This window comes from Dama dama, chromosome 19 (assembly GCF_033118175.1).
Source record: "Dama dama isolate Ldn47 chromosome 19, ASM3311817v1, whole genome shotgun sequence".
In the NCBI taxonomy this organism is placed as follows: domain Eukaryota; kingdom Metazoa; phylum Chordata; class Mammalia; order Artiodactyla; family Cervidae; genus Dama; species Dama dama.
The window spans coordinates 44922940-44936524 of NC_083699.1; the positions used below are offsets into that span (position 1 = coordinate 44922940).

The 13585-nt window shown below is 38.6% G+C and overlaps 1 protein-coding gene across 1 annotated transcript in view; it reads right to left on the reverse strand.

Moving 5' to 3' along the window:
- The window catches only part of ATP13A4 (ATPase 13A4), a 122062-nt gene that overhangs the window by 12100 nt on the left and 96377 nt on the right, over window positions 1-13585 (reverse strand). The window contains exons 22-26 of the mRNA XM_061168025.1: window positions 13117-13196; window positions 11153-11195; window positions 10647-10756; window positions 8698-8794; window positions 7302-7374 (exon numbers count right to left, since the gene is read on the reverse strand). Coding sequence (XP_061024008.1) covers window positions 7302-7374; window positions 8698-8794; window positions 10647-10756; window positions 11153-11195; window positions 13117-13196 — 403 coding nt within the window. The remainder of the gene's footprint in view (window positions 1-7301; window positions 7375-8697; window positions 8795-10646; window positions 10757-11152; window positions 11196-13116; window positions 13197-13585) is intronic.

Here is a 13585-nt window from a genome sequence, read left to right on the forward strand (position 1 = left end):
TTAGCAAAATGGCAGATTAGGTGGTTCCAAGATCTCATCCCTTCACAGAAACATTGAAAGACAAAAGGAAGCTGTCAGAACCAACCTTGTCAGAACTCTGAAAAACAGACAAAAGTCTCTAGCAATCAAGCAGATACTGAATCAAGAAAAAGCTAGCTTAAAAATGGGAGGAAAGCTTTGTGCCATTTTTCACCTGCCCTTGCCCCACTCCCTCCTTAGTTTACTGGCAACTGTGAACAAGGTTGTCTGCATTCCCAGCAGGGGATCCTGGCCCCTGGTTATAGAAGGGAAAAGCAGACTTTATAGACAAGTTACTACGTATGTCTGTTCTAACCTATCTGGGGACTACCTGAGGACTGTGCAAGGTATTTCTCTCTCTTTCATCTAATACAAAACTTAGTAAAGGCAGAAAAGCAGCATACACTCCTTGAAAGTACTGTAAGGCTAACAAGCTACCCACAGTCACAGGGAACAAAAAATTGCAGTTGAGACATAAAATAACCATTTGTGGCTTAGAAAGAAAAGTTAAGGAACATTTATTTGGAAAATTATAGTATTCAAAAGTACTCGTGCCTTTGGAGAATGTAGAAAGTCATGTGCATGCCAAAATGAACGGTCAGGAAAGACCAGAAAAGACCCTAAGTTTTTACTGAATAATCACTCAGCTCAGCACAAGCTTGGTAATGTGTTGAAGTGCCTCAGTACAGAACCAGTCTGTAATACTGGGAGAGGTATTTCTTTGTTCATGTCATGGAATTCAACTCATGGATATTTCCATCAAAATATTAGTTGAACAAAAGCTAAAGCAATAGAGATTTTATTGACTACATGTGACAACTGATCCAAATCTTTGAAAAAATAGCTCAGAAAAGTTACTAAATAAATGGACTACTGCAGCCATCAAAAAGCAGCGAAACAAAAAACATCAAGACCTAGGAAAGGGAAGGAATGATTTCCAGAGTTACAACATTATAATATTTAATGAAATAAAATAAACTGACAGAAATTATTTCTGAGAAAGCCCAAACATTGGCCTTACTGGGAAAAGACTCAAAAACAACTGTCTTTAATATGCTTAAAAAACTAAACAAAGTCAGGCAAATAATACATGAGCAAACTGCTACTGCTGCTGCTAAGTCACTTCAGTCGTGTCCGACTGTGCGACCCCATCCCTGGGATTCTCCAGGCAAGAACACTGGAGTGGGTTGCCATTTCCTTCTCCAATGCATAAAAGTGAAAAGTGAAAGTGAAGTCGCTCAGTCATGTCTGACTCTTCGCGACCCCATGGACTGCAACCTACCAGGCTCCTCTGTCCATGGGATTTTCCAGGCAAGAGTACTGGAGTGGGGTGCCATTGCCTTCTCCAATATGTGCAAAAGGAGGGTATTAATAGATAAAAATTTTAAAATGAAGCAAAACAACATTCTTTTTAAAGAACCCTTTTTAATAACTTCTCTTTATTGACATACTCATTTTTGACAGCAGTAAAGGTAATTATTGAGACAAATATAAAATCCTATATTATTCCAATTTTATTTTTTAACATAATTTTTTATTTCTACATGATCTAAAAGAGAAATGCATAGAAATAATTATATATGTATGTTATTGAGCACAAAATGGATAAAGATTTAATTTGTGATAACCATATAAAAGGAGACAGAGCTATAAGGCAGCAGAGTTTTTGCCTGCTACTAATGTTAATGTACCTATTCAACTAGATTGTCATACATTTATCTCATTACATGTAATCCCTATAATTATATATTATATAATAAGAGACCTACAGTTAGCATCACACCCAAGGGTGAAAGATTGAGAGCTTTCCCCTTAAGATCAGGAAGAAAACAAAGATGCCCACGTTTACCTTTGCTATTCAACACTGCATTGGAAATTCTATCTAAAGCAATTAGAGAAGAAAAATAGATAAAAGTCATTCAAATTGGATGAAAGAAGTAAAACAATCTCTACTCACAGGTGATATGATCCTATATTTTGGAAATCCCAAAGAATCCACATGAAAACTACTAAAGTTAAAAAATGAATTCAGCTATGTTGCAGGATCAACACATTAAAAAAAAATTAATTGTGTTTCAACACATCAACATAAATGGATAAACAAGATGTGATATATACCTATATATAATGGAATACTATTCAGCCATAAAAAAAATGAAGTTCTAATGCATGCTACAACATAGATGATATGAAAGTATTATGTTGAGATAAGCCAGAAACAAAGGGACACGTATTGAATGGCTCAACTTATTCAAAACATTTTGAATTGGCAAATTCATAGAGACAGCGAGTAGAGCAGAGGTTATGAGAGACTGGATGGAAGGGCAATATGAATTATTTCTTATTAGGTAAAGAGCTTCTATTTGGGATGATACAAAATGAGTAACAGATAGTGGTGATGGTTGAACACTGTTGTGAAGGTAATTAATGTACCTGAATTGTATACTTAAAATGGTAAAAATGGCAAATTTTATATTTGTATAATTAATACAATCAAAAAGGTTGAAAATATTTAATGACATTAAAAAGTGGGCATAAAGGTAAACAAAAAGCATCAGGATGCAAAACAATATAGAAAACATAATTCAAATACATGTATATGTATATACATATATATGATTGGAAGGAAATATGTCAAAATGCCTTCATTGGTTAGCTCTGTATAGTAGAATATAGGTGGATTTCTTCTTTGTTATATCTTGTAATGTTTTCCATTTTATTTTCACAATGAAATCATTAATCAATCATAAGAACAGTAAAGAGTCAAGTACATTTATCAAAAAATAGATAAAAATCTGGAAATGCTTGTTATGGGAGACAGAAGAATCACAAAAGAAAATGAGAGCTGTTTTCAAATATCTGAAGGACTATTTCGGCAGAAAAATCAGATTATTCTCTGTCTTCCCAAATGGCAGAACTGAGAACTGAGATGGGTGAAAGTTACAGAGAGACAGAGCTGGCTTGATGGAAGGATTTACTCTGTTAACAGTAAGGACTGTCCAGGAATGTTCTTATGGTAGATTTAACAGGTATTTAATGAGCTCCTTTGATGTGTCAGGCACTGTTAGAAGTACTGGGAATATAGCAGTGATCAGGATAGAGAAGGTGTTCTCAGGCAGTGTACACCCTGAGAGAAGGAAAGCAGGCAAAAACAAATAAAAACAGAGATTAATGCCATAATTTCAGATTGCGGAAAGTAGCATGAAAACAACAAAGCAGAATGAGTGATGGTGAATAACTGGCTTGGTCACTATTTGAATGACCTTTCTGAGATGGTGACATTTAAGCTAAGATCTGACTCTTAAGAAAAAGCCAAAGCCATAGGCAGTTCTACTGGGAAAGTATTTTAGGCAAAGAAAATAGCACACACACAAAAAAAAGATGCTGAGGTGACCACAGTTGGCAATGTTCACAAGACAGTAAAACCAGGGTGTCTAGAACAAGGAAGTGAGTTGCAATATGGTTAGAGGTGAATTTGGAGAAGTAGGCACGAGCCGGATCACATAAGATTTCAGATTTAGTGGAAATGGAAAGGATGACAACAAAATTTATATGTAAAAAGTAACACTTTCACTACTGTGTAAAAGGTAAATTGGGGTGAGGAGAAAGCAGCAAGAATGGAAGCAAGATCAATTGTGAGGGTTATCACAGAAATCCTTAAGTGAGGTGACATGGCTTTGTGACAGTAGCTACACGGGATGGCGAGCAGGGATGCAGGGTATTTTTTGGAGGCAGAGCCAATAGGAATTGCAGATATATTATATGTAACTGTGGAGAAAAAAGGAAAATTAAGGATGACTCTGGGTCTTCAATTTGAACAACTTGTTAGATTGTGGCATTATTTTAATAGAATGTAAATTTCATGGGGAAAAGAACTTTTATTTCTTTTCCACTGAAGTATTTCAATTGCCTACTACAGTAAGTAGTAAAAACCAGATACTCAGTAAGTATTTAATAATTTGTTGACTCTCAGATCTGATGAAATAAAATGTTCTGTTTGGGCCTCTGAAGTCTCCATACTGTTAAATAGCTAAGATTAGATGCTTAGCAGCCGCATTTCCAGAGCTTGGGATAGACATCAAGGCTAGAGACACAAATTTGGGATTCATCATCATATGGGTGACATTAAATTCATAGAGTTGGTTGAAATCACTTTGGGAGATGGTGTAGATTGAAAAGACAAGCGAACCTAAGAACAAGGAAGCCTTGGCACATTCTGAAAGTCAGAGCACAGGTAGGTGGCACAGTGGTAAAGAATCCGCCTGCCTATGCAGGGCACGCAGGAGATGCAGGTTTGATCCCTGGGTCAGGAAGATATCCTGGAATAGGAAACATCCACCTCTTCTAGTATTCTCGCCTGGGAAATTCCATGGACAGAGGAGCCTGGCAGGCTACAGTCCATGGGGTCGCAAAGAGTCGGACACGACTAAGCACACATAAACACACACACACATACTCAAAGAAGCAGAGGCCAGCAAAAGAAATGGGCACGCTGTATTCTTTAAAGCAATAGATAACTCAGGAGTACGTGGCATCACAAAAGCCAAGAGAAGAAACCTTTTAAAGAAGGAGAGTGCTGTTGAGAGATTCAAGTACAGTGAGGAAAGAGAAGTGATCAGTACTGTTGACAGCAAGGAGGTCCTTGGTGGGCTTGACAAGAGCAGTGTTGAGGAAGTGCCTCAGAGGTGTGGACAGTACACAATAGTTACTCTCCTTGAGTCTGTTCTCTGAAAGCAGAGCTTTTGAGCAAATTTTTTTAATGATAAGTTGGTGTGATAGCTGTTAATATGATGATGAGATGGTATTAGAAGAAATAGTGGAAATAGTGTTAAAGCAAGACCAGGAGCCATGTGGAAGGGGCAAGCTAAGACTGGCACACCTTTTTAAATGAAGTATAGTTGATTGACAGTGTTGTGTTAGCTAGTACAGCAAAGTGGTTCAGTTACACACACACACACACACACACACACACACACACACACACTTTTCAAATTCTTTTCCATTATACTTCATTATAAGATATTGAGTATAGTTTCCTGTGCTATACAGTAGGCCCCTGTTGTTTACCTACTTCACATACAGTAGTATGTATATTCTGGTATTTTTGAATGCATGAGTAATGTGGACCCTCCCAGCCAGAGGTGGCTGGAGACACTCGTACAAGACCACAAGAGCCAACTGCTGCCAAGTTCAAAAGTCAGTTATTAAACACAGCCATTATTAAAAGAAAACTATATATAAGAGCAATTAAATAAATATCTTAAAAACAAAGATAATGAATACTCAAAACTGATAATGTCCTAATGATTTTACTACCTTTCAGCATTATCTCTGTTCGTGAAGTTAACAATGGAGATTGAACTTAAAAGTGTGTCACAGCTGCAGCTGTTACATCATGAACAATTGTTTTTTAACTCAGGAAATAACCTTCCAGTTTTCAGGAATTGTTAGTCAAATTAGCAAACGAGTAGCTCACATGACTGATGGGCTGTGATTAAAGTTTAATCACATGATGATTAAAGTTTCAGCATAAGGCTTTGTGGTTTTGCTCATCCAGGAAAAGAAAAACATCAACCAACATTCACATTGGAACTATTTCAGTCATCAATCACAGCCGTATAGTGACTAAGGATACAAGATTTTGATGAAACTCAGTTAAAGCATTCTGTGAGAATCAACTGGTTAAATGGAATTTGCAAGAAAGAGTAATGTATATTTTATTATTATTTGTAAATTGTTCACTACTTATTTTTCTTCTTGAAAGCTTATAGTAAACTTATATGCATGAAAGTGCTAGTCCCTCAGTTGTGTCTGATTCTTTGCAACCCCATGAACTGTAGCCCACCAGGCTACTCTGTCCATGGAATTCTCTAAGCAAGAATACTGGAGTGGGTAGCCAGTCCCTTCTCCAGGTGATCTTCCCGAACCAGGGATCAAACCTCCATCTCCTTTATTGCAGGTGGATTCTTTACTGCCTGAGCCTCCAGGGAAGCCCAAACTTATATGCATATGCATATATATATATATACAAGTGTGTGTGTGTGTGTGTGTGTGTGTGTGTGTGTGTGTGTGTGTGTACATGAAGTGAAGTGAAAGTCACTCAATCGATTCCGACTCTTTGCGACCCCATGGTCTATACAGTCCATGGAGTTCTCCAGGCCAGAATACTGGAGTGAATAGCCTTTCCCTTCTCCAGGGGATCTTCCCAACCCAGGGATCCAACCCAGGTCTCCCTCATTGCAGGCAGATTCCTTACCAGCTGAGCCACAAGGGAAGCCCAAATATATACATGTATATATACAATTTTTGAAGAGCTGGTTGTTAAATATTTGCCAGGACACCAACTCCTCCTACCAAGCAACAGCACAGGTTCAGAATCCAAATCCATTCCCTCAAATGTTAGAATCTGGCTGATTGAAACAAATGACTGTAGAATTAGAGATGGCAGTGTACAAATTTGGTCTACTCAACAATTTGGGAAGTTTGACAAGAAAGGGGACAGCAGCTTATGGTGGATTTTGGGTCATGCAAGAGCTCTTTAAAGAAAGAAGATAAAAAATATACATGTATACACTGACTGGAATGATCAAGTAGACCAAAGAAAAGTTGATGGTGGAAAAAAAGATTTTTTACAGAAACAAAATCCTTTAGGAGGTAGGGGCAGGTAGGATTAAAAGTACAAGTGGAACTGGTGGCATTTATATGTAACAGAGAAAAGCAAAGAATATGGTCAAGATGATGGTTAGTGCTCAGGTTAGGGAAAAAATCCCACATCAGGGAAACTGGGGAGACAATTCATATATTATTGATAGTTGGAGGTGGTGGGTGAGAGTAGCATAATGGCAAGATTACATTTAATCTCTGTTCTAAATCCTGAGAGGCTAGGATTGGAAATAGAAACCACGAAAGCCATTTAGCTTCTATAAATTGGGCACATTTGGGCCATAACTATACTTAAAAGCACATAGAAGTCAGTGTTCCTGATTTTCAAAGTGCTTTTTTTCATTTTAAATGTTTAGCGACCCTTTGTCTAGAAGCTCTATATTTTGTGAAAAACAGTAAAATAACTAGCCAGCTTTTCCTTGGATAACACCTTGTTTCAACACTTAAAACTGAAGATTCTGTTTCCTCTTTCTCTCCCTGCAGACTATATCCCTTTTCGAACAAGTCACGCATCACTGCTGCTATAGCGACTACCTCTCATGGTGAAACAACCCTGCAGGGAGAGCGGGACACAGGTGCAGGGGAGCATCTCTGAGAAGAAAATTTAAAAGATGTCTTACTTGTTACACCAATAATAGTTGTAATGGCCAGATCCTGGAACAGAAACTGGTAATTTGAAAGGTTGTTTGTCTCCTGAAAATAAAAATGAAAGTCGCTCAAAAAAGTTAGAACCTTCTGGATGAAATGTGATATAAACTGCACTCATTTTGTCATAGCAACATAGGATTTTCAATTAGAAGACCAAGGCGATATGGTCAGGGGCATGGTCATGTCAGCAAGAGTACCAAAGACAAGCCTGTGAACTTCTCCCTAATCAGTAGGGACACCGCTGTGTGCCTTCTGGGCTGGTCCTTTGAGCATCTCTGTCACTCCTTGTTGAGGGGAACACCTCACCCTACTAGATTCATCTTTTCTCTCTTTTCTACTTGTTATCAGAAAGATTGGAGTTTGGTCTAGCACAACAAAATAGGACTTTCTAAATGGTAAATGAGAAATGGGGTGATCTTACCTAAATTTCATCAATGGAAAATAAGAATAACTAAACCCATGATTTGCATTCTTGGGTGTTGTTAGAAAGTCCTGATAAAGCATGCTGATATTCTTAAGAAAAAAATATTCAGGTCTTATTGATTTCAAGGAACTTGCTTCCTTGCCCCCCAACCCCTTCGTGAAAAGGCAATAATGATTACCCATTATCTCTACTTTTAACTCTACTTTTGAGGCTAATGAGTTACTGGGATTCCAAAATACAGCCAGATCTCTGTAATGAGCCTCTTCTTTTTCAGCCCATTCATCAGTGAAAGGAAAAGGACTGATACAATCTGAAACTAACAGAAGTAAAACCTTCAACCCTGGAGCAAGAGGGTAAGACATAGAGATGAATCTGGATACCTTCAGCACAAGTGGAATTCCCTTTCTCAGTGTTAGTCAATAGAAGAAGCCTATAGGTTGAGTTCACTAACATTAATACTAGGTATGTCTTTCCTTCTTTGATATTTTGCTAAATAATAAAAGCTATCACAAGATCTATGTACTTTGGGGGATATGATATGCCTATTTTCAAATCCCTATATTCAAGGAATCAGTGATATGCTGCTTTGTACTAACTCATCAAAGTCAATTGCTAAATTTTCAGGAATTTAGTAAGCTAGTTGTGTGTGTTTAGTCGCTCAGTCATGTCCGACTCTTTGCGACCCTATGGACCACAGTCCATCAGGCTCCTCTGTTCATGGAATTCTCCAGGCAAGAATACTGGAGTGGGTTGCCTGTCCCTTCTCCAGGGGATCTTCCCAGTCGAACCCAGATCTCCCACATTGTAGGCTGACTCTTTACCATCTGAGTTACCAAGGAAGCTTGAAATATCCTATTTGCACTCTTTCTTTAAAAGGCATTACAGATTGAAAGTGACCACTACTTTCAGCTCTCACTAACCAAGAGACTAGGTCCCAATCATACCCAGTAGAGCAGCAGAACACCAACATATTGAATCATGCTGTACAGAGCCATGTACTTAAACATGCAAAATGAGGTGACGAGAGCTGCACGGCCTTCCCTGCATGAGAAAAGAAATGAGAAAGTAATGAAATGAAAATCACAGGAGGAAATGAGGTCAGTTATCCTGTGCTGTTTAGCTGAGCTCAGAAGAAAAAAATCAAAGCCTGATAATTTGATTGTTTGTCTAACAGACTGGACAGTCTTGAGTCAGTGGGAATCAGTGGTCGGTATGCTAGATTTTCAATGAAGACTAATTTCAGTCCAGGGTCCACAGGCCATTGGTCAAGCTTTGAAGCCCAGATATGGAGTTACTTTTGTCCTGTCTGTGGGCATTATTTCAGCTCCGAGTAGGAGACTTGAGAAATAGTCCCAGAGTTCATAATCATTCACTAATGTGACTTGGAAGTTGATTTTCCTTCTCTTGGTCACAGTTTCTTCATCTATGAACCAAGGAATTTAAATAAGGATTGCAGGTTTGGGGGCTATTTTCATGCTCCAGGTGCTTCAGGGGTTTTGCAAACATCTCATTCAAATTTCATTTGGCAGTCCCAACTTTTTCTAAAACTGAGCTAAAATAATATGTACATTCAAATGAGGCTTGCATCCAACTTAAAGAGACTGGAATCAATGAGCATGTTCATTTATGTTACTGTTGATTGATTTTGAGTAAATGGTATAAATTTAAAGCTTAAAATAGATTACTTATCAAATATCACTTTTATCTCTTTCATTTTGGGGAAAAAAAAAAAAGAAGAATTTAAATTTACTTCTGGTTGGATTAGTTTCCTGGGATTCCAAAACCTGATCCTCAAATCAGACATTTTCCTGTATTGGGGCTTTGCTGCTGTAGTTAACTCCACCTAGAAGGTGGTTTCTCCTCCTCTCTCACCTCCTGAGAAAGGCTCCCCGACACAACCACATCTGAAGAAATTGATTCCACCACCTGAGCTATCTCATGACTTTTCACACTACTCCTGATTTATCTGTATATTTATCTGTTATTGCCTGGCTTCTTCACCAGAAGAAAGCTTTGTGTGAGATCAAGGAATGTTTATTTGCTTCTGGATTCCCAGTGCCCCCAACAGTTCTGGGAACTGAGTCCCTGCTTTATAAATATTTGTTGAGTGCATGAATACATTTTTTTAAATGGGGAGGAGCTAGTCAAAACATTATTTTAATGTGGTGGAAAGAGTATGACGCTTGTACATAAAACACACAGAAGCAAAATTAATTCTAATACAATCTTCAATCTTACATGGCAGTGAGTTTGGCTACCTCAAGTTCTCAGAGCCTCAGGTTCTTTGTAAAAGGAATAGTGACCATCCCTATAATTCCAGACTGGCACTTTATAAACTGTGAACACATACTAGTTATAATGACCGAAAGCAGCCACAATGCTCACCATCTCTATTATTCAAACAAAATGCAACAGAAGTACATATTCTGGGATGGGGGAGGAGAACGAAGCACCAAGGGAAACTGTAGTAGAAGCAGCAAAGATGAATAAATATTCTGGAAACCAGAGATAGGAAGGATATTCCAAAGAACTTTAAAGACACAAGAGGAAAGGAAGACAGGTAGGGAGGAGAGGGTTTCTGTAAATCCTCCATTAAGAAAGTATCTAAGGAGGTATATTCAGAACAATACTGAGAGTATGATTAACATTTTCAAAGCAGCAGCAAGTTCCAGATTTCAATCTTCTAAAAATAATCTATTCAGTGATTTTTCACTAGAAATGCCACTGCTTTCCCGGAAGGTAAATCCACTCCAAAGTAGAATCTTTGCTTTCTCCCACAAAGCACCCTCTCCACCCAGGGACATACATTTTCCCTGGTTTTTGCAGAATAAAGGGATCTACACCTAAAAGTCAAGAGAGGTTAAAACAATGCTGGAGGAAAGTACCTACTTACTTGATAAGGTGAGGTACACATTCAATGTTTGGAGTTTTAGAGGTGAAAGGTGAAGCCACAGACGCCTCCTGCTCTGATAAAGAGATGCCCACATGAGCCATTTTCAAAGCCTGAAAGCAAAGAGTCAGCTTATTGACTACTGACATACATCTTTCCTGAGGCTGCGTAAGAAAGGCTAGTTAATCCAGCTACAAGGTGGTTTGTAGGCCCAAGCTCTGGCCAGAAGATGATTATACTTTGTTCTGCCTACTACATAAGAAAGAGCTGTCACTCTGACACCTAGCCAAAGAAGTTCAGAATCCGAGCCAAATTCTACCCCATTCAGTCCATACTGGTCATTGAGTCATTGTGTGGCTCTGGTCCAAACCTTTCCCAAATCCTCCCCATCAGTTTCTCCATCAAGAGGAATGGAGATGGTACATAACCCCAGAGATGCTATCTCTTATTGGGCTTGGAGCAAATACACTTGAGGACAAGATGATGGCCCCACATTGGCAGCTACTTACCCCACAGTCATTGGCTCCATCACCACACATACCTACAAAGTAACTAAAAGGGAACAAAGTGTCAATTGTAAAGGAGATCAAAGCAATCTTACCTACTAATTGCTCTAATTAAAAAGATAAAATAAGCTTTATTACTTAAGACTCAAGCTTATTATTTATTTTAAGGGAGTTTCCCTAACAGTCTGGTTTGACCAAAAGTAGAGTTTGACTCAGCAGTTCCTGAAATGAGTTAAGAAAACCAACATGGCTGTCCTAAGTCTAGGTGCTTCAAGGAGACCCTGCCTTCACTATCTAGGAGGCAACTCTGTCAGCTGTAAAATAGGAAGTTCATCATTACATGACACTATGGCATGGTGGGAAGGGCACGGGATTTGAAACCAGGAGATCTAGATCTTTGACCTGATCACTTTCCATTTTGACTATCATTCATCTCCCCTACAAAGCATTATGAGTATTCAGTGAGGTGGGGCATTCTAAAATGATAAATAAAAATTCATTTTAGGTAATGTTTAGTCACTGGAGAGGAAATCCACTGTGTCAGCAGTCACTTGAGGGACTCAAAAATGGGCTGCCAGGATCAAAAGTTGAAGAAACAAAATATACCTCTATTTCAGGATAGATTTTCAAGGCTGAATGGATACTGCTATCTTGAATTGTTGATGAAGACAGTCTGCTTTTTAAGGTAGGAGCAATCTGACAATGTTTGCATAATTTGCTGTACTTCTCTTCCACACTGCTACCTAAGACAATGAATTTACTGCAGAGGTTTTCAGCCATGTTCAGAAGAGAGGACTATTTGCCCTTTCGGTGACTGAATCAAGTGAATAGGAGCTGGAGTTGTGTGGGTGTGGTCCAGTAACAGAGGTAGAGAAAACCTCAGAGACTCCATGGAGTTCCATTAACAGGACATAAAGGATCCCAAATGATGGGATTCTGTTAATGGAGACACTTTGTATTAAGAGTATCTTTCTAATTTAGGATGGACAGGATTCTTTGCATAAGAATGCTTTAACATTTCAGGGTTATGTGAATCTCTCTCTTGTCATAGGATCCCCCCCATATATCATAACTGTAAAAATAATTTTTAAAAATAAAATGTACATTTTCATTGTACCTTCAGAAGTCAAGTTCAAATGACCTTTCTAGAGTTATTTCTTGTGCCCCTTATGTTCTAGTTCAGTGGGATTCTCTAGATGCAAAATTGACTTATGAAAGGAACTTTTACAAAGTACTGATGTTCAAGCACCCACACAAGTAACCGAATCAGAATCTCTAGATGGTGGTGTCCTGGTATTGCTAATTTTTCACAGTTCCTGAGGTGACTGTCATGTGCAGCCACATTAAGAACCCTGCCCTGGACTTCCTTGGTGGCCCAAAGCTAAGACTCTGCACTCCCAGTGCAGGGGACCTAGGTTAGATCCATGGTCAGGGAACTAGAACCCATAGGCTGCAACGAAGATCTAAGATCCTGTGTGCTACAGCTAAGACCTGGCCCAGCCAAATATATAAATGTTTAAAATATAAAAATAAAAGAGGAGGGGACAGATGTATACCTATGGCTGATTCATGTTGATTTTTGGCAGTGAAAGTCAAAGTCGCTCAGTCATGTCCGACTCTTTGCAACCCTATGGACTATTCAGCCCATGGAATACTCCAGGCCAGAATACTGGAGTGGGTAGCCTTTCCCTTCTCCAGGGCATCTTCCCAACCCAGAGATCCAACCCAGGTCTCCCACATTGCAGGCAGATTCTTTACCAGCTAAGACACAAGGGAAGCCAATTCTGTAAAGCAATTATCCTTCAATTAAAAATAGTAGTAAATTTAAAATTTAAAAGAAAAGGAAGAAATTATAAAACAAACAAACAAACACTGCCTTAAACAATGGAGTGACTTCCTATACCTCTTACTTTCCCCCTGTTGTGCCTGTAGGCACTTTAGACTACCTGAATTGATAAAGAACCTACTCTAGTTTCTGAAATTCTTCCACCAGACTGGATTTCTGCCCTGGAGACATTCTTGCAAAGATGGTTCCATTCATCAGTATCTGTAAAAAATGCAAACAGGAAATTTTGTAATCATGTCAGCTGGTCATACCTGAAATAACTGATAGCATTCAGAACACTGACTGGTTAATGATATCCATGAGTGAGAAAACAGTGTTTTTAAGAAGTCCTCCTTTGGATTTTAAGACAGATATTGAGACTTTGGTCATCAGGTTAGTGATCAAGAAGACTAAAATCAGTAAAGATGACTACTTAATAGACAGAGTTGATGAAAACAATGACGTACAAGAATTTAGCTCAGCTGCCATGGTGATTGTGGTCCTGAAAAATCTAGAGCTTAATAGAACCTTAAACCAGTAGAGTATGAGAAACTGCAAGATAAAATGAGGTCAGGATCCCAAAAGAAGGAAAGGAGGCAACAACTGCTTTT